At 34.3% G+C, this 22847-nt stretch overlaps 1 protein-coding gene across 1 annotated transcript in view; it reads right to left on the bottom strand.

Moving 5' to 3' along the window:
- The window catches only part of LOC123657335 (kinesin-like protein KIF19), a 44921-nt gene that overhangs the window by 12246 nt on the left and 9828 nt on the right, over window positions 1–22847 (bottom strand). The window contains 1 exon segment of the mRNA XM_045592901.1: window positions 2152–2277. Coding sequence (XP_045448857.1) covers window positions 2152–2277 — 126 coding nt within the window.

Raw genomic sequence — 22847 nt, 5'->3', positions numbered from 1 at the left:
ATACGTATAATATTTAATCATCATAAGATATATTTCTCATTGTTAAGAGTAAAGTTGTTTGACAATACATTATGTCCAGGATAATTCACGATTCATTGTCATTGGCAGTGAGTTAAAATTTTCGAGATAACAAAATATATGTTGCTACCATGAATATCAAACGCCTTATTATTTAGTGTCATAATAACCATTCTTCATTTTGTGATTTCGGAATGGCGATTTAACATACACCCTGGCGAATTTATCATAAACGTTTTATGTAACACTTACGACAACTTACAAAAAAAACAATAATTTAACTGCTTTAAAAAGACTGCAACCTTAGTTTTCTCCCGACTAGAAAAAAAGTCACTCAACCAGATCATGTATCTGGACCCGATCAGGATAGAATGAGGCATGCCAGATCCGGCAAGCCCCATCAGGACCAGGTCTGGTCCAGACAAGGATAGCCTGATGTAAAATATAATCAAGTGTGGTAAGACATACTGGATCAGGATCAGGTCTGGTCCAGATCAGGATAGCCTAAAAAAAATTACGCGAACTGAGCCTGAATTGCGCTATCGATGTTTTAAGCGCACTTAGTATATACATATACAGTTATCAGGACAGTCTAGCAGGGAGTTCATTTCTACACAGTGGAGCAGTCGTAAGTAGTAGGTAGCAGTTAATTAGTAGTTAATTAATAGAAGTTAAAAAATAAAATTTAATTAATAATAATAATAAATTAATAACATAAAAGTAAATAAAAATAAGTGATATTTAAAGTAAAAACAAAAATAAATAATACATTGGAAAAAATAAACGGAAATAAATAAAATAATAATTATGTTAAGACACATATAATTATATATCAATTCACTTTATTTATAATATCAATTCACTTTTTTTTAAACAATTTTGTCAAGAATATACATTCGTGGTTTTTAAAAGGACCGGACCGAGCATACTCGACCCGGACCAGGCAAGGCATGTAACGCAGATGATTGACCTGGACCCGATTAGAAAATCTCATCTCACCCTGATCAGGTCCAGACAAATCTTCTTCGTTACATACCTTATCCAGTCCAGATCGGGCATGCCCGTTCCGGTCCTTCTAAAGAACACGAAAAAAATTCTACTCGGAATGTATATTTACCGTAAAGGAAACATAGGAGCCCTAAAGGCGAAGGTAGTCCCCGATCATATGGACCAACTAACTAAAGTGGTAAAGGCGAACGTGGATTCTTATGTTGTGATACGTGAAGGCGAAGAGGCGGCTAAGATCTAGACTAGGTAAAACCGAATTAGAAAAACCGAATTATGGGGTTTTTGGGTGTGGAGGGTGGAGGGTGTAGGGGAATCTATACAAGGTAATACTGTCACACCTTAAAACCCCATGGTTATGGAGATATCCATGGTTAAAGTTTTGAGGTTAGAAGAAGAATTTAAAGCTATTATAATACCTTTGAGCTCGTACTGTTTGCATTGTGTGACAAATCGACACTTTTAAACAAAATAACGCGTCAGACATAATATTCTAATAAAATTAGTAACATTGCGTGCTAGAATATAGGTTTAGAAATTCGAAAAATACCCAAAACCAAATCGGAGAACCCCACTGTCCACGTGGTCTTGGTCTGTCCTACCCCTAGAGTGTTTTTTTTTTTGTGCCGCGGAGGCGCGGAGGGAGGGCGCCGGAGCCAAGCGTTCCTCTAACTTTCGAAATTCTTCTTCTAACCTCAAAACTTTAACCATGGATATCTCCATAACCATGGGGTTCTGAGGTGTGACAGTGGTACCAGGGGTAGCGTTCCCCACCCTCTCCCCCCCCCTTCCCCCCACGGTCCCAAAATTCGGTTTTACCTAATCTAAAGCTTTATCGAAGAGGCTGCAGTTCCTCTCGCAACCGTGATTACACCACCGATTTGTAAATCTAGTTTCTTGCATTTTATGAGACTTTTACCATTAACCTTACAGTCATTTTATTGCACGCTTATGTCCATCGTTATATGTCCAGTTCTTAATAATAGACAATTTCGTACACACATACAACGTCAAATATATTATTGTCTTCTTAAATTTTAATACAAAACTGATTTTGGCGTACTTGTATGAAAACAGAGGTTACATAGATTGGCTGAAGAAATGTTTTAATAAATATTTAGTTCTTACCTCACTTAACCCAGCAACAACAGGAGGACCACTCCCGCCCTCGTCCCTCAGCTCTAAAGGTCCAGCACTAGGGTTTAGTAAATCACGTATGTTTTCGTTATATATTTCAATGTAGGAAAGTTTTACCTGTAAATATAAAATGATTCTATAACAAGAGTCGCGATCGGTGTCAATTTAAATACAATTTAATATTGAAATTCATCGCCACAAAAGAATTTAATCTTATTAATTATAAGATACTTTTATATCGGTTCGATATTTTTTGCCTCGTTGATGATTAGGTAACATTTTATAAATATAATTTCATAGCATGAAGAACCAGGTTAACTTAAGGTTAGAGTCGATAGTATGAATTTCATATGACTCTTGTTAACCCGGTGTACCTATATTTTATTCAGTCGTTACTCACTCACCCTAAATGGTAAATGATGTATTTGCTTATAACCATTTTTTGTTCGAGTTAAAAACACATTAAAGTCTATTTAGAACTGATGGTGGTAGTCAAATATTTAATATTTTATTTCAGTTTCGAGAAGTTAACCTTAAATTTGACGAGACAAATATCCATGATTAGGGGTTTTAGTTAATTTACGGACCTTTAATTTAAAAAATACGTGTCGTAAAAAAATAATCATAAACGTTAAAAAACGGAACATCTCTCCTGGAAGTGTGTCCAACAAAGATAAATTGTGACATATATATTATTTCATTTTAATACATTTACCTTTTAATGTAACTGGTATTTGTGATATTACATATATTGTTTTCATATTGAAAGAAGGAAATATTGGTATTTATGTGATACAAAAAGAAAAAAGAAGTACATCGCGAAAGACGTAGGTTCGAAGAAATCTCCTATTTAAAAAAAAACAACCTATTCATCGAAGAGTAGTTTGGTTATAATTCTAGGCTCAAAACATGTTTAATAATTTTATTTAGCAATCGCTTACAGGGCGGTACAGGTAGTTAAGTACAGTAGTTCACGCAGGTACACAAATAATAACTATACTTCTGACTATAAAGAACACAGAAACTAGGGATAATTTTAGGAAATTTAGTATGTACGAATATTTCTAGGCATGAATTATATTCTTGCTTGAACAACCGAAGAGTACGGAGCTCTACATTTTAATCCCCATCTTTTTTTAAAGAGTTTTAAGAAGAATTTGAAGTAAACATTTCCTATGTCACTATGCTGTATGACGATCGTGAAGTAACAGATGTCATTAAGAGCCATTTCACAAAAATCGGTAACAATCCGCGAAATTGTAATATTTTGACGTCGTTAATCTCAGTGTTGGATGCAATAATGTAATTTATATTCTTGAAATATAATAGAGCAACCTTTGTTGTAATCCATAGTCAGATCAGAATTTTGATTTATATTATGTGTATAAAATTATTAACCTTTTCATCAGCCTCCTCCCTGGGTAAACGGCCGCAATGTATACTTTGAAGTCCTACTTTTCAATAACCTCTGCGTTGAAACCATTTTAAAAATATATCATAATATGTGGAATATAATTTTGTTGTCCACTATCATAGATTTTTATTCCATTTGTATCTCTATTAAACGATAAAAAAAATTTAAAGTTACGAATATTTTCCAAATAAGTACAATTTTAAAAGCGATATTTCTCTTAGAAAACTAAGAAATTTTAACGAACTATCTTCATCAAAGTAAACTTACATCATTAAGGAATACAAAAAAAATAATTAAAAGATGTAATTATTTTTAATACATTTTATATTAAATAATAAAAAGATAGTATATATTGCCACGCATCAAGCCCGGTAAATCAGTCGAGCGCTAGCGCTCTTAGAGGTAAGGTCCACGCCAAATTCTGCGCAGCCGTCTCTTTCGCTCACACGCGCCAAGCGCCTGTTGTTATAGCGGATAAAACGCATTTGATACTTTCATTATATTTATAAATAAAATAAACATATTACGAAAATGACTGTAAAATAATATAATGATAATTTCTGTAAACAAATGTATAATTTAATTTTCCTTTCTCACACTATCAATACAAATAGGCATTTCAATCTGTGTGTCTTGTTATTTGTTAATTAATATGTTTGTCGGTGTCGATGTCATTAAATGCTTTTTTATTCATATCGTAAATATTAGATGCATTCGTAAACTGAAAAAACTAAATCAATTTAAAAAAATTGTTTCATAAAATTGATTTTTTATTTTTATTTTAAATTTATTGACTGTTGTTATATAACATACTCGAAATTTTTAACAAATTAATTATCTAAAAAACATTTTATACCATAGTTATTAATTTTTATTATACATTAGAAAATGATCAAGATGGTCTTTTGGTTGTCACACTATACTTACTAACACAAAGATCGCGCGGCTCGTACGACTCACGCGATGCGACCAAATTTACCTAAACTTGCAGAGCGTAAAATTGTGAAATGGCTCTTAATGCTGAAAAAATACAGTGAATAATAAATATTACATAAAACAAAAACGAGAATCGAACCTGCAGCGAAAACACTGCTAATAACGCCGATTGGTCTGTCATATAATGTAATGATATTATTAAATGTAATAAGTATATAATGTAATGATATTATTAAATAGATTTGAAAATTGAAATAGTGATAACTTTTCTAAAAAAGTAACAGGTATTGCGTCCGAGTATATAATTATAAGAATAGTTAAATTAAAAATAAACTTATAATTAAATATTTTCACATAGGTAGGACTCCATAAAGGTTCTTTGAAATTGTATGAGATTAAAGTTTCTATTGAAATTATATTAAAAGCTACGGCTTATTATTCGATGCAAGATTACATAAATGATAAAGATTGGACTAGAAGCAGCCTGTATTCATACGAGATATCACCAAATTTGTATAAAAACACAGTTTATATACAAATTTAGTGTACAATATTATTTAAAGAATAACTGCGGAGTTTGTTGCTGGTTCTTCTCTGCAGAATTTACATTCCAAACCGGTTGTTAGCTTCACTTTTAAAATTATTTAAAAAATTTAATTTGTAAAATGACGAAGGCTTATTTGAATAAAGCTATTTTTGAGTTTGATTAATCCCGGTAATATTCTAATATAATATATATTTTGAATGTAGTGACTTCATTTTACAATTTAAACGACAATAATCGATGTTAGTCATTAAAAGTAAAATGGTAAACAAAAAATATATAAAAATAGTACCTAGGTATAATATAAACTCGTAACGTAAGTAACAGGCTCGTTACACAATAATTGTGTTTGCTCGCAAACGAAAAAAAAACCGACTTCAATTACATCGACGAGTAATACAACGTAGATCGACGAAAAAATAGTCAAGTAACTGCGCGTTATCAAAGATTACTCAAAAAGTAATTATCAGATCTCAATAAAATTTATATGTGACCACGTGACAAACATCAGCTTTCGATTAAATTAAAAATTATTAAAATCGGTAAACCCAGTAAAAAGTTATTGCGGATTTTCAAGAACTTCCCTCGATTTCTCTGGGATTCCATCATCAGATCCTGGTTTCCTTATCATGGTACTAAACTAAGGATATCTTCTTTCCAACAAAAAAGAATTATCAACATCGGTACATCCAGTAGAAAGTTATGCGGTATAATACAACGTTGGTCGACGAAAAAAGCGTCAATTAAAAACGCATTATTAGATATAGCTCGAAAAGTAGTTGTTAGATCTCAAATAAATTTTAAGGAAACCAGGATCTGATGACGGAATCCCAGAGAAATCGAGGGAACTTCTTGAAAATCCGCAATAACTTTTTACTGGGTTTACCGATTTTAATAATTTTTAATTTAATCAAAAGCTGATGTTTGTCACGTGGTCACATATAAATTTTATTGAGATCTGATAATTACTTTTTGAGTAATCTTTGATAACGCGCAGTTACTTTACTATTTTTTCGTTGATCTACGTTGTATTACTCGTCGATGTAATTGAAGTCGGTTTTTTTTCGTTTGCGAGCAAACACAATTATTCATTATCAGCTCTAGATGTAAATCGAACGAATAATAATAGCCTATAACAACGTCTTACGTCTAAAACTCTGTTGAATGATATTGTTTACTCTTAAGTAAGATTGAATATTGAATATTGAAAAAAGATCAGTTCGAAAATCTTCAGATTTTCGAACTGATCTTTTTTATTTGCGGTACAATTTATTTCCTAAACACAAAGTAAATATTTGCAATTCAGGGAACTCGAGTTTTTGTTTGAAGCTGATGTTTACTTGGGCTTCATTAAAAACGCTAAATCAATATAGGAGGTAGGTGGGTTAACTGGCATGTAAAAAATATGAACTAACGCCTGATGACTAATGATCATACAATCCTTGCCATTGAAATATCAATACGTGTATTTTATTCTAGAATTTCGCAATCATTGCTTTTCTGTTAACTTATCAAAGTAAAATCAGCATCAGTCAGTCAGTCAATTCAACCTATTGCTGTCCACTGCTGGACGTACGGGACGGTTCGCGCCAGACGTTTCGGTTTTCCGCAATCCTCACCGGAAATCTTACGTAGATCGTTGGTCCAACAACAGACGCGGTCTCCACTCCAGGACCCGTCTGCTCCAACGGCCATCGGTCCTGCGACACAGATGACCAGCCCACTGTCACTCCGACTTGTTAATTCTGTGGGCTATGTCGGTTACTTTCGTTCTCTCACGGATAGTCTTATTTCTAATCCTATCTTTTAGAGAAACCCCAAGCATAGCCAGTTCCATTGCAAGTAAATAAATTATAGTATGATTTTTGCCGTAAGCATGCGTACATAAGTTAAAATTTTCCAGATTAGAGTACGTACGTAATACTGAGTAATTCGAAACAAAACTGGATATGTAGATCATAGAAGAGATAGAATGTTGCTGTCTCGCTGTATACCGCCGCCGCGCCCCGAGCCAAGAAAGGGACAACAGCAGATCATTTAGGTAGACAATTATTGTCAAAAAAACAGCATTTCGTAGTCGACTTTTTCTCCCCAAAACATACCATATTTTTTTATGTAACTAAAAAAACCTTCAGCTATGCCATGTTCTCGTTTTTTTTTTTTTTTTTGTAAATATAAGTAATTTTTTTATGAGTATCTGAATATGTATAAAAAAAATTAGGCAATATTTCTAGTTTTTGAATACTACTACTCCTTATGAAAATCGGAATATGAAAAAAACAAAGACAGGGTCACGGTCATGGCAGTTACAAAAATATTTGATCTGGTGTCCAGGGAGGTATCCAGGGAGAAAACAATCGACTACGTTTGTATGGAGAAAGAGCCGGTATCCTTTCTTCTTAAGCGTGTTCAATAAATCTAATAATAATTTTTCCTCAAATATAATCATCATAATGATCTAATTTATTAAATGAAATGTAAGAAACAGTACAAAAGCAGCTGATAAGGTTGATGTATTGCATGGTTAGTTAATGCGGTACGGCTTTGAACTATGGCGTAAACCAGCAAAACGTTATCAGATAGAAATTATGCCGCGCACTGCCACCCTCGAGTTCGCGCAACATATCACTTTGAACATTTATTTACGAGTAAAAGAAGGCATATAATGTAACAAAAAAGACATATTACATATATATTTTTCATGTTCCGCAAATATAAAACGATATTTCTTATCACTAATTAAAATTTACGCGTTATACATTGCAGCTATTTATATTGTAGCTGTATGTTCTTTTATAATACAGCAGAAGTGTGTAGCGATTAAAAATAGTACCGGAGTTTTTCGCCATTTGGGTATGAAATCTGGCAAACGATAAAATAAGTGAAGGCGGTGTGTGATAATTAAGTCATTTGTTTAGGGTTGTGGGAAACTCATAATTTATTTATTTATTGATTTCAGTTGGAGCTATGAAGACACAGCTGAAAGCAAGGTTATATCAAGGGAACGGAGGAATTCGAAAGCGGCAATGGATTTGAAAGCAGCAGTGGCAACCGAATCAATGCAATCACTAGCACCATGCCAAATTCAACTTACTTCATTTTGGCCAGAAAAGGCGACGATATGGTTTCCGCAAATCGAAGGTCAGTTTGCAAGAAACCAAATCACTGATGACGCTAAAATTTTATTTGTTATTCGCATCGTTGGATTGTAAATACGCTGCAGATGTAGAGGATGCACTCACCCGCACAGCAGAATAGCGATTAAAATCGGAGTTGGTAAAATGACTATCGGTATCACGTGAAAACCAAGTGAAACAGCTTTTGATGCACGAACACCAAATAAAAATAATAGGCGTCTCTAAAACAGTCTCTCATTTATTTTAAATACCGATATTAAATATCTTAAATAGCGCATTCGCTTAATTAATAACCCCGACGTGATTATTCTTACATCTCCACCACACTGGTGAGCCCGTGGCTAAACTTCGAACAACGATGCCGAGCTACCAGCATACCTGAAGAATGAAACTTCTCTTCGATTAGCAAAGACGAAGATACCTGGTAGTCGCGCTACAATGTACTGCTACGTTAGTACACCGATACCCAGGTCTTTCATCCTAGCATCGCAGCCAGAAAAACCAGAGAGCATTTGGTTATAGCAATGTATTGCTAGCATTATGAACGACAGGTTCATCATTAGCAAGGGTATGAGGAGAACATCGCGCTGCCCCACAACAAAAACTGCACCTCAACGGGAGGAGCGCAACAATTGCATAGCAGCCAACAAATCAAGAAAGCACCTGGATATCGCTAATATATTGAACAACAGGTTCATCATCAACAAGGGCATGAAGCTGACATTGCGCTGCCCCGCGGCACGAACTTATACCTCAACAGGAGAAGCGCAACAAGCGCATCGCAGCCAAGGCCCCCCGCACAAGTCTAGCTCTACCAAATATTGTCGCCCGAAGAACGATCGTTAGCGAATGAGCTATTTTAACAAATGAAGTAATGATAAAATCTTCGATATCTCCACCAACTTTTTACTAAAGAAAAATAATTATATAAACAATGTCCAAGTAACAAAATATAAAATAGAATTAATACAATGTAAAATATTTATATGTGTGGGGATATTTACAAATCATTTATTATGTATATATTTACAACGGAAATAAAACACAATAAAATTAAAAATAATAATAACTAGCGGACCCGGCAGACGTTGTCCTGCCCGGAAAACAGCTATCAACCAAATTTGATAGCTTACATACCGATAGCAGCACCACCTACCGGTCCAATTGAGATTAAAACTACCATATCTACCCAGTTTTACAAAATCACAGATGCTTACAAAATTTGATAAAAATTGGTTAAGTAGTTTCGGAGTTACATACCAATAGCAGCGCCACCTATCGGGTCCGATTGAGATAAAAACTACCCCATCTCCCAAGTTGGACCATATTACAGATGTTTAAAAAATTTGATAAAAATTGGTTCAGTAGTTTCGGAGTTACATACATTTCAAATTTTCATTGTTAACGCCCACCCCCGTAATCCTTATTGGGCATGAGGTATCCTAAAATCCGCTCATCGATCATTTCTACATCACGTATAGGAGATTCGTACCAAATTTGGAGTCGATAGTTTAAAAACGGTAATTTTCCATTGTTCGCCGCAACAATATAATAAGTAATGTGAAATAGCTAGTTAGTACCATTTTTACTGTATGTAAATTAAATTAAAATGCGGTCTACGAAAAAGATCAATTTAATCATTAATAACTTACGTAAAAGGCACCCTAATATATTATTTAATATGAACTTTATTGAATAGTAATAAAGTTCAAATTGACTCTACATTTTAGTTAGAGAACGTTTGTATGGGAAAAAGAAAAGGGCTGTTTTTAGGGTTTTTACGGAAATTATTCGAATTGTTCTCGCCGTAAAAACCATCCTTGGACTTCAACGAACATTTTAAAAAAAGAATTAGCGAAATTGGTCCAACCGTTCTCGAGTTTTGCGCTTAGCAACACATTCAGCGACTCATTTTTATATTATAGATAATAGGTAACTACCCACATAAAATCAACAATAATAATTAAAAAACATACAGGTGTTTGCTGTGGTCTGGGTGTTTGTGCAGTCCTTGTGGGTCTCCCCACCGTGCCTCGGAGAGCACGTTAAGCCGTCGGTCCTGGTTGTTATCATGTACACCTGATAGCGATCGTTACTCGTGGTAGGGAATATATGCGCCAACCCGCATTGGAGCAGCGTGGTGGATTAAGCTCTGATCCTTCTCCTACATGGGGGCAGAGGCCTATGCCCAGTAGTGGGATATTACGGGCTGAAATGTAAAATATTGACAATTAATGTAAATAAATTTTGTAAAATCTCACCTTGAATTTCTAAATAAAATAAGAAGAAAAAATTTCCCTGACGTAAATGGCGCAGACACCTTATAATTAATTAATAACCACCGACATCACTAAATATCTATCAATCAATTTGTCAAACATTTAATATGATTTATGAATGCAAAATAACACACTTGATTCTTAAAACATCGCTACATTCATGGCGTTGTCATCAAAAATGTAGTCGGGGGTGGATCCACTGTTGTGGGCACGGTAATAAGCATGCCCTTCAGCCGAAACATATTTTACCTTGACTCGATTATTTTATGAAATTATGGAATGGGCGGCTAAAAAAAGGTAAGTGGTACATTTCAGATAATTCCCTTGATTGTTTTATGGAATGGTCGAAAAATTGTATTCTTTTTCACCCTAAATCAGGTATGACTTCCTACAATGACTATTTCCATACCTAAGATTAAAAAGGCGTTTAAAAGTCATGACTATTCATGAGCGAGTTCTTACTCAGACTAGCACTAATTTTCGGATGAAAATCGACAAAGATCTCTGTGATTACAACCTTTTTTGATATCCGCGCCTGAATACAGTTACGTAAATTCACATCACAAATATCACAATTTATTCATGTGATAAGCTACACAAACGTATGTTTGTATTGTATTGTTCCGACAACAAAGTGTGACATGTAGGTACGCTTTTAATAGTTAATTTATGCGCCTTAATGTTGACATTGCAATATTTAACAGCTTATATAAGCACAACTTGTCATAATATAAAATAAGAATCGCTAAATATGAATAAAATTAATTTGAACAGAATAAAAAAGTAGCATTAGACTTTTAGTAGCAAGTAGCATGACTTGAAAGTTTCTGCGAAAATTTTGTTTCGAACTGAAGTTACACACTTACCAAATTTATGTCACCGTTACTTCTCATACTTGTGTCGTATCATTTTTATGTCGTATATATTTATCTACTAGGATATATGAAATTGGAGTGTCTATTTGTAATATTAAAATAACCGCTTTTTAACCGACTTCAAAAACGGAGGAGGTTAATCAATTTACCCGTCTATATATTTTTTATTTTTATTTTATGTATGTTCGGGGATAACTTCGTAGTTTATGAACGGATTTTGATATTATTTTTTTATATCACTAGGTCGGCAAACAAGCGTATGGCTCACCTGATGGTCAGAGCTTACCGTAGCTTATAGACGCCTGCAACCTCAGGAGCATCGCAAGCGCGTTGCCGACCAAATCCCCAATCCCCTCAGGAGCTCTGGTCACCTTACTCACCAACAGGAACACAATACTGCTTGAAAACAGTATTATTTAGCTGTGATCTTCTGTAAGGTCGAGGTACTTCCCCAGTCGGGCTGCTCCATATTTTGAGCAGGAAATTCCTGCTGTGCCCTACCTCAGTTGCTGTATTGCAATTCTTTTTATGTTAGAAAGCAGATATCCTAAGTGTGATACCATGATAAGAAACCAGGATCTGATCATAGGCTCCCAGAGAAATCGAGGGAAACCCTCGAAAATCCGCATAACTTTTTACTGGGTGTACCGATTTTGATAATTTTTAATTTAATCGAAAGCTGATGTTTATCATATGGTGACATTTAAATTTCATCGAGATCTGATCACAACTTTTTTTAATCTTTGATAATGCGTATTTACTTGACTATTTTTCGTCTACCTACGTTGTATTACTTGTCGATGTAAATGTAGTCGGTTTTTTTTTCGTTTGCCAGCAAACACAATTATTACTAAATGCATATGGACGGTTCATATAACAAAAATAACATTTTATACAATTTTTGTTTGTCTGTCTGTCTGTCTGTCTGTTTGTTTATTCCGGCTGATCTCTGAAAGGGTTGGACAGATTTTGCCGGGACTTTCACTGGCAGATAGCTGATTTAGTAAGGAGTAACTTAGAGTTAACTTTTTAAAGAATACTATTTTTTAGAAATTTACTTATTTTATAACTCTGCAAACTGAACAATAACTTTTTTGTTAAATTCCACGAGGGTGAAGTCACGGGCACAGCTAGTCTTAAATATACACTGTAAGAATGGACAAAAGCTTTATTGAAAACATATTTGACCTAAAAAAATCTAATAATATAAATATCTAATAAAATAAAATTATAAAATATAATTATATTAAATTTATCCTTCCTTTAATTGGGTTGTCTGGAAGAAATGGCTAAATAGCCATGAGTTCTCCCCGTGTACTTCACAATCTGTAAATGTTTTTAAATGTGTTTAATGTTTAAAATGTAGTTGTGGTGTACAATAAAGTATAAATAAAACAATAAAAATTCGACTATATAAAGCTAGTATTTATTTAGATAATTTATTGTTTTTTAAGCAATAAAAAATATGTGGCAAAATGGACTATACTTATAGGTACTGTAACGATTCTAAATTTACTTTTAAAAAATAACCTAGCACCTTTCTAACGAACTAGAACTAAGTTCGTAAACATTACTGGAGTGGCTTGTGTAAGGAAAATGGCCATGAATATTTAACTTAGCCTCCTGACTCTATTTAGCCTTATGACGTTAAAAGATTTTACTAAAAACCGAACTCTATCGAATAATCATAGAATTAGGTAATAAAGCCTAAATGCTTAGGTTATTAACTGTAATAGAATACTATCAAATTGATTGTTTGAATAAGGTTGTATCAAATATCATTCGATCATTGTTGTCACGATTTTACTGACATGAATAAATGAACAAATATTCACTTATTATGAGATAAAGGATTTTCGAAAGAGAGTTAGAGGCGAATTTTTACTAGTGAAAGTTATGTAGGTCTTGCCTACTTCTATTACAGTAGCTTCAGGCTAGCCTGAAAAGCTTTGTGGATCGATCTCATTCTTAAGTGTAAGTTTAGATTATAAACTCTTACTTTAAACAAAATACTAGCAATATTTCATCTCTAAATAAGACCATAGTCTGCACGTACTTACGTGTAATACGTTTTAGGTATTTAAGTACAGACAATGCGTCGACGCAACAGTCACAGCACTGGTTTGTGGCTGTTGCGCTGGCGGTTGCGGATTCGATCCCCGCATATGACAAACATTTGTATTGGCCATGCAGATGATTACTGTGGTCTATTGTTATCATGTACGCCTGATACTGATCGTTACTCATAGTAAGTAATATATCCGCCAACCCGTATTGGAGCAGCGTGGTGAATTAAGCGCTGATCCTACATGGGGAAAAAGGCCCATGCCCAGTAGGGAGATATTACAGGCTGGAGCGATATAAATATAAAATGTTTATCTGTTTTTCACTACGTACCCTTTGAAATGCAAAATAATAAAAGTACTTAAAAAATTAAACCTTGTTGTCGGAAAATGGAAGTAATAATGGTGTACCTACACACCAGTAAACGCCGTCCTACCAGAATACACATTACAAAAAGCTTTGATATGTAAGTAATAATAATGCTACAGAATACAATAAGACCATAAAATATTACACTACGTTAACCAATTTTATGACAGGTAATTATAATTCGTGTGCACTTGTAAATATAATTGTTCGCCAATCGAAAACTCGGAAAAATACATTATAATTTTCTTCATACGCTTTCATTAGGTACTATCTCTTTATAAAAATAAAAAGAAAAGACTAGAAATTTTCCACACATTTTTGCTCTCCAAATGTCAATCACACATAAAACGCGTATCGGTAATGACCTTGAACCGATTAAATACGAGGGCTGTTTGAGGGTGGCTATACTATTATAGACGAAGCGATTCCATCAGATAAGTATCGTGTTATTCGACCTTCAATATTTATATTGAAATATCGATCAACATCTTTGGCAACGATTTACATTTATTTTGTTTAAATTGTTGTTGAGTGCGACTTTGTGCAAGTGTCTATTATCTTTGTGCAGTCGCCTATTATGTATTGTGATAAAATAATTTTGGTTTCTTGTAAAATTTTGGTAAATAATAATTAAAATAATATATGTAAAACAATAAAGATGCGCATAAAAGTGTGTCCTATTTTTACTTTTAAATTTCAATTTATTAATTTTTACTTTTAATTTTTTTGAAAAGAAATATTGAATTGCACATCAAATTATTAACTATTACCCCCCACCCCCCCTTGTAGGCCATGAAAATGTAGTGGGAAATTCTAGTAGGTAGGTATTTCCGGGCGGTCAAGGTGGCATAATGTTGTGATTTACATAAAACGCAAATATTTCAGCTGTGTGTTTTTACTCTAACGTAACACGCTAATATATTAAGTATGTATTTAATAACCTAATTACGTTAGCCTTATTTAAAAAAATATTAATTATATTTGTCCGACTTCCAAATAGGAGGAGGTTCTCAGTTATACATATGTATATATACTAGCTGACCCGGGAGACGTAGTCCTGCCCGGAAAAGAGCTACCAAATTTAATAGCTTACATACCGATAGCAGCGCTACCTACCGGGTCTGAGTGAGATAAAAACTACCCTATCTCCTAAGTTAGACCAAATTACAGATGCTTACAAATTTTTATATGCATTGGTTCTGTAGTTTAGGAGTTACATACCGATAGCAGCGCTACCTACCGGGTCCAATTGAGATAAAAACTACCATATCTTCCAAGTTAGACCAAATTACAGATGCTTAAAAAATTTGATAAAAATTGGTGCAGTAGTTTCGGAGTTACATAGCGATAGCAGCGCCACCTACCGGTTCCAACTGAGATAAAAACTACCCTATCTCCCAAGTTTGACCAAATTACAAATGCTTACAAAGCTAGATTAAAATCGGTTAAGTAGTTTCGGAGTTACATATATTTAAAATTTTCATTGTTAACGCCTACCCCCGCAATAATTAGTGGGGATAAATTATCATAAAATCCGCTCATTGATCACTTTTACATCACATATAGGCGATGCCTATCAAATTTGGAGTCGATAGGAGATAGCTATAGTTTAAAAACGGCAATTTTCCATTATAAACGCCCCCGCAACCCTCTCTTGTGGGTGAAATTTATTAAAATCCGTTCTTAGCTGACCTCTACTTGGCAAAAGGAATATTCCTACCAAATTTCAAGTCTCTACGCCTTATGTTTCCAGAGATGTCGTGATAAGTCGATATATAGGTGGAAATCTCTTATATATAAAAAATATATATGTTAATACCTCAGAACTTTTGACTGGGTTCACAAATTTCGATGTTTTTTGTTTTAATCGAAAGATGTTGCGTGTCATGTGGTCCCATTTAAATTTAATTGAGATCTGATCACTAATTAATGAGTAATCTTTGTCAATGCGTATTTACTTGCGTTATTACTTGTCGATGTAATTTAATTCAATTTTTTCGTTTGCGATCAAACACAATTGTACTAAATTAAATTACGTCCAGTAATTTTTAATATTATTATACATGCAATACAATATCAAAATAAGTTACGCCACAACTTAACATTGAACTTGTACCAAGAAATAAAACATTATTTATTTCAAAATAAGGTGGAAGTAAATCACATATCACGATCTATACTGCTGGTGAAAATGTGAAATTGACGTGACTGAAACATTTAATGGCTTAATTCGTAATTATAAATAACCGACTTCAAAAAGGAGGAGGTTATCAATTCCGTTGGTATTTTTATAGCTTCGAGATGCTGAATATTATAATAGTGGATATTTGGTCCCATAAAAATTTAATTCATTTTAACCGACTTCAAAAAAAGGAGGAGGTTACACAATTCGACCGTATATATTTTTTTATGTATGTTCGGAAATAACTCCATCGTTTATGAACCAATTTTGATAATTCTTTTTTTGTTGGAAAAGAGATATTCCTAGTTTGGTACCATGATAAGGAAACCAGGATATGATGATGGGCTCCCAGAGAAAACGAGGGAAACTCTCGAAAATCCGCATAACTTTTTACTGGGTGTACCTATTTTGATGATTTTTAATTTAACCGAAAGCCGATGTTTATCATGTGGTCACATTTAAATTTCATCTAGATCTGATTACAACTTTTGCAGTAATCTTTGATAGTGCGTATTTACTTGACTATTTTTTCGTCTGCCTACGCTGTATTACTTGCCGATATAATTGAAGTCGGTTTTTCTTCGTTTGCCTGCAAACACACTTATGGCTCAATAGTTTTTATTTTATGTGCATTTTACGATGTAAATTTCTCGATAGTTTGTTTTAGAAGTATACCAATTACTTAAACATTTCTGATCCGATTTGCGTAATTCTTTTTTTTTTTTTTTTTGCTCGACGCAGAGTAGTTGCCATTTGGTCCTGTAAAAACTTAATTTAGTTTGACCTAGTAATTTTCATTTATCTCTGAAAGGGAATTTGGTTGTTTTATCGAAGAATTTTAAAGCGTTTGTACTATCAGACGGTTAAAAAAAGCATAATGATTACTTTTTAAACCTCGGTCTCGTCATTGAATCGATGAGACCATCTTTAGAAGAATAGGGTCTGTAAAAAATGGTATAAAAGCAATTCAATTAAATCGCAAAATCTCATATATCATCATGTACCTATATTGTAGAGTCAATACGCAGATTCGAGGCTACCGTTGTATTAATAAGAGTGGCACGGAGTAGAACGACCTCGCTTTGCAAATAATGACAACGTGTGAAAATTACGTAATTTGTTAAAATTTATTGGACCGAACTTGGAGAGGCCTATTGCCAGCAGTGGACTACGATACGCTAAAGTTAATATTCAATTTAGAAGCTAAAAAGGAAGACCTTAGCTTTACGTTTAATGACCTTAATAGGAGAATTAATCAAATGGAGCGACAATCGAGACAAAATAATGTTGGGCTTCGATGTGTGCCGGAAAATAGAAATGAAAACCTCACGAAAATTGTTTGTGATTTGGGAAAAACAAAAACTAAATTTAGTTTGAAAAACATTCGGTTGTCAACAGAAGAAAAATAATATACTAAATTGCACCCGCACTGCCAAGGAAAGTCGAAGCTATCCACGCCCACGGTCTAAAATTATACAATTATCTTCGCCAAGGTTACGCAATGAGCTTCTTGCGGCGTCTTTTAAATATAATAAAGGAAAACCTCACGTAAGTAAAGTGAATACTTCATTACTAGAATTTCCTGGATACAGTACACCGGTCTTTGTTTGCGATTATTTTTCTCCCACGAACAAGACTCTTCACGCAGCAGCTAAAAAGAGGACGAAGGAAGCTGGATATAAGTTTATCTGGATTCGAAATGAAAGAATGTTCTGCAGGAAAAGTAATGAAACTGAGTAAATCCTAAAGAAAAAATTGGTCATGTTAAAAACATAAAATAATTTATGTAACCCACCTTACAATACAATACAATACAAATATACTTTATTATACAACCAAAAACAATACAAATAACATAAAAGGAAAAGAAACAAGCGAGAAATAATAATAATAATAATAATAATAACAAAAAAGGAATGTACAAAAGGCGGTCTTATCGCTAAAGAGCGATCTCTTCCAGACAACCTTTAGAAAAAGGACATGAATAAGAATAAAGCGGCATAGAGGTGTACTTTAAAATAATATATGTAAACACATATAATTATATAACTATAGATACACTTGAATAGATATAATTACAGGCATGAAACTACATATAAGAGTACATACATAAACATACATACATACATACATAGATTCATACATACATACATACATACATACATACAATATAAACAACTAATAGATATTATAAATATAAACGACAGAGTACAAGAGAAATATAGCACTAAATCAGTAACGACATTATAGCAACTTTAAGTAATGGTCTTTCAAATGGCTCTTAAATGACTCTAATGATTGTGCACGCCGTATACTTACGGGTAAAGAATTCCATAGTCGGGCCGCTTGGACAGAGAATGAGTTAGAGTAAAAAGAAGAAGAATGAGATGGAATTTTAAGAAGGAGGTTACTATCAGAGCGGAGAGACCGATCGTGAGAATTCGATAATAATTCAAAGCGTTCTTTTAAGTAGCAAGGCGTCTTCGGATTGAACAGTGAACAGTAGAGAAGCGATAGACAGTGAGTGTTTCGGCGGAACCTAATTGGGAGCCACCCGAGTTGCTTTCGAAAATCAGAGATGTGGTCATATTTCCTTAACCCAAAAATAAACCGAATAGAGAGATTTTGAATCCGCTCGAGTTTATTAAGTTGGTCTTCCCTTAGGTCAAGATAGCAGGTGTCGGCATAATCAAGGATAGGTAGAAGGATCGTTTTTGCTAACACAATCTTTGTGGGGATAGGTAAAATATTTCGTAACCTGCGCAAAGAACTGATCGCACAAAACATCTTACGGCTTAGTTCCTTTACTTGTGAATTCCAAGCTAAATTTCGGTCAAAAATGATGCCTAAATTTTTTACTTCTGTACTGTAAGGAATGATATTGTTGTTAAAAATAATAGGTGGCAGAAGTGATTCATCTAAGCGACGAATCAAACGAGAGCTACCAATAATAATAGCCTGACTTTTCACAGGGTTTACTTTCAATCCAAAAGAATTACTCCAGTTAACAATTTCATTTAAGTCTGAATTCAATGAACTAATTGTAGAAGGAATATCAGTTAGCTTGGAGTGAGCGTAAATCTGGAGATCGTCAGCGTACAAATGGTAGCGAGAAGTTATACGAGAAGTTATATTATTGATAAATATTGAAAATAGTAGAGGCGATAAAACGCCGCCTTGAGGTACACCGGCATTCACGGCTAGCCATTCAGAGCACGAGTCTTGGACTCTAATACGCTGACGACGACCATTTAAATAACTATGAAACCACTTAATCACTGATGGAGATAAATTGAGAGATTTAAGAACAGCCAGTAATATGTCGTAATCTACCGTATTGAAAGCATTACTAAAGTCAAGCAAAGTCAATACAGTAAGTTCCTGGTTATCCATAGCCAATCTGATGTCATCAGTAATCTTAACCAAAGCAGTAGTTGTACTGTGACCAGTTCTAAAACCCGATTGGAATGGATTCAAAAGGTTGTTTGAACAAAGAAAAAATTCAAGCTGATGATATAAAAGACGTTCTAGAACTTTAGATAGGAATGGGAGAATGGAGATAGGACGATAATCACTAAGTGAAGAAGCATTGCTTTTTTTCGGGAGAGGAATGATTTGGGCATCTTTCCAGGAAGAGGGGAATGTACTGGTCACAATGGAGTTATTGAAAATCGAAGTTAAAATTGGAGTCAGATAATCAATGATAGGAATAATCATTTTACGGCTAATACTATCACAGCCGACAGCATCAGATTTTATAGCTAAAATATTTTTCCTAATATCACATTCGGTTAGTTGAAGAAAGGAAAATGAGGATGATGTCGGAGCTAAACTGGCTGAAAGAAGGTTAATAGTATTTAACTTAGTTGCATAATCAATAGCATCAGAAGAGCAAAAGTGATTGTTTAGTTGATTGAGATCGATAGAATTAGATTGTATGTTTGCATTGAGTATTTTGCCAACTCCAAGAGATTTTAAAAATTTCCAGACTCTGGATGTGTTACTATCTTCCACTATAGATTTGTGAATATGCCGTCGATGTGTATCTCTACACAACTTGTTGCATCGATTCCGATACTTTTTATAAATTGAATTGTTTTCTTCAGTTGGATTCGACCTATATTTTGCTTTTGCCAAGTTTTTCCTCTGTTGTAAAGTTTTTATTTCAGGAGTAATCCAAGGTGCTTTTAAATGTTTTATTCGGATTCGTCTGATTGGTGCATGAATATCGTACAGTTGAGTTATTAAGGAGTTAAGTATATCGATTTGTTCATCAACTGGTCTACCATTCACCGCTGCCAACCAGTCGATCTTAGCAGCGTCTTCCCGCAAGCGATCCAAGTTCATTCCACTAAAGTTGCGCTGAAGAAGAATACTTGGTTTTGCCTTTGGAGGTTTGATTTTATAAGAGAGAAATAGAAGATCGTGATATGAGAAAGCAAGTGCAGGGCATTGACCATGTTTCACAACATGATCAGTAGAAGAGACAATAATTAGGTCGAGCAAAGAAGGAATGCAATTTGGAAAACAGTGAGTTGCAGAAAGAGGAAGTATATTTAGGTTTGAACCATTGACAGCTGCAGTCAAACGCAAAGATCGCGCATCGTTTTTCAGCAGGCACGTATTGAAGTCACCCATTATCACAGTATGACCATAAAGTGGAGTAAAAGAGTCGAGTAAATTTTCAAAAGATAGGAAGTAGTCAACGTTTTTTGTAGGACTATAATACACACCCAAAAGTAACTTTGTGTGAGAAAGGGTAACCTCAATGAGAAGGTGCTCTGGTTCACCATCATTATGATTTTGAGAAAAACTTACAATAGAAAATGGAATATGGGATCTAAGGTAGATGGCAACACCACCGCCTGGTCGATAAATACGATCATTACGAATTAAGTGGAAACCAGGAAGAGAATAGGACATTGAAGGCAGACAAGGTTTCAACCACGTTTCAGACACTAGAATAGCGTGTAAATGTTTATTCTGGAAAGAGGATAACATGTCAGGAAAATGGGCTGGAATACTCTGAGCGTTAATATGAATAATATTTAAATTACACCCAACGTCATTGAGGTAGCATTCGAGGGAATCACTCAGAGAAGGAGGAATACTATGAAAGCTACCGTCACTATTCAATTCGTCAGAAGAAATGGACTGAAAAGAGTCATCGAAGCTGTCGTCTAATGACATATTGTATAATATAAATAATAAAGTATAAATAGTATATTAAAAAAAAAAACAGCAAAAAAATAAATAAAAATAAAATAAGTAAATCGCCTATAAAATATTGATAATTGTTCTTATATCATGTCCCCCCACTCGCCAGCAATAAGGAAAGTGAGATCTAAATAAAATATACAACAATAACACTAGTTTACACACATTTAAGTCGGATGTTTGTTAAAATTATAAACAGAAGTAAAACGTTTAAAAAAAAATAAAAGAAAAAAAAAATACCAAGAAATAACATAAAACATAAAAAGTAAATTTAAAAAAAAATCCGCTTAGAATATGAAATTTAGTCTATTGAAAAATGTGACATTAGCTTAAATTGTTTTTATTATTTAAATAAAGTAACACTAACATAGACATCCGACACTGACACTATCTATTGAACTTAACACAAAAGAGGGTAATCGTAGAAAAGTAATAACAGCAGTAGTTGAAAAGAGGGTAACTTGAGTTTAAAGGTAAAAGTTGTTATGTCAAATGTAATCAAAACAAATATAACTATTTCTTAGTGACTCTTTTTGTGCGTGGAATAATCACCTTATCTGTGGACTTCTTATCAACAACCTCGGCCTGAACAGGAGACTTAACATTTGGAATATTATTGAGATCCAACAAGCATTCAGCTTTATGTCGAGATCCATCCGCAGCCAGGACATAGACAAAGCCATCCCAAGTCCAGCAGTGACTAATCCCAAAACGTTTACGTGCCTCTAAAAAGACTTCATGTCTGCGTTTTGTGAGAAACTCCGATTGTGTGACACCAGTCCCTCTGAATTTCGTTTTCGAAAACCAGACTTTATCACGAATAGTGGTTTCCCGGAATTTAACAACAATCGGTCTGGGCTTCTTATTTAAAGTACGGCCAAGACGATAGGAATACTTTATACTAGAGCTTGAAAAATTCTGGAGGAGCAGGCGCTCAGCTATCAGGCTGGTAACGAGACTAGTTGTGTCTTCCGACTTCTCCTCTGGCACGCCATGTAAAAGGAGCGTTTGACGTCTTCTCCTCATCTCCTGATTATCAAAATCCCTGGTAAGCAATTCGACTTGTCTCTGCAAGGCATTCAACGCTGAAATGACAAATGCCTTAAAATTTGAGAACTCTGTCGCCAATGATGTCGTCGTCGGGGATGAGGTTTTCTGAAGATCACGCTGGAACTCCTCCATCTTACTATGAAATAATGCAGTCATTTCAGCCAAAGAATCCTTTATTGAGTCCATAGTGTTATTGATGTGGTAACTTTTAGAATTAGAAAGAGATTTAACTAAGAGAATTATAGCTGCAGGGGTACTACTGATCACATATGTAAGTTTAGCACTTAAAAGCTTCGATAAATCGTACAAAATATATACTAATTTGAAATTAAATTATAAGAGCTGTTAAAAACGTTTGTACACTTATTCTCTCCTACCGCCGAAAGTTACTTACTAAACACTACTAGTCTACGCCTGTCAAGCGTGGTGACTATGGGCAAACCCTCATGAGTTCGTGCCAGAAAATTCTCAATGAGGTCGAAGAATTACAAGGGCCATAGATACATGATACTACTTCAACCAACAGCGTTATTATGAAAGACTTTAACGTTAGTGTGAGAGTACAAGACCGCGACGAATCGAAAATCGGATCACACGGATTGGAGCGCAGGAATCGCAGG

Source organism: Melitaea cinxia, chromosome 10, assembly GCF_905220565.1.
Source record: "Melitaea cinxia chromosome 10, ilMelCinx1.1, whole genome shotgun sequence".
Taxonomy (NCBI): Eukaryota; Metazoa; Arthropoda; class Insecta; order Lepidoptera; family Nymphalidae; genus Melitaea; species Melitaea cinxia.
Note: the sequence above shows the minus strand (reverse complement) of the source record. Positions and strands in the feature narration are given on the sequence as shown.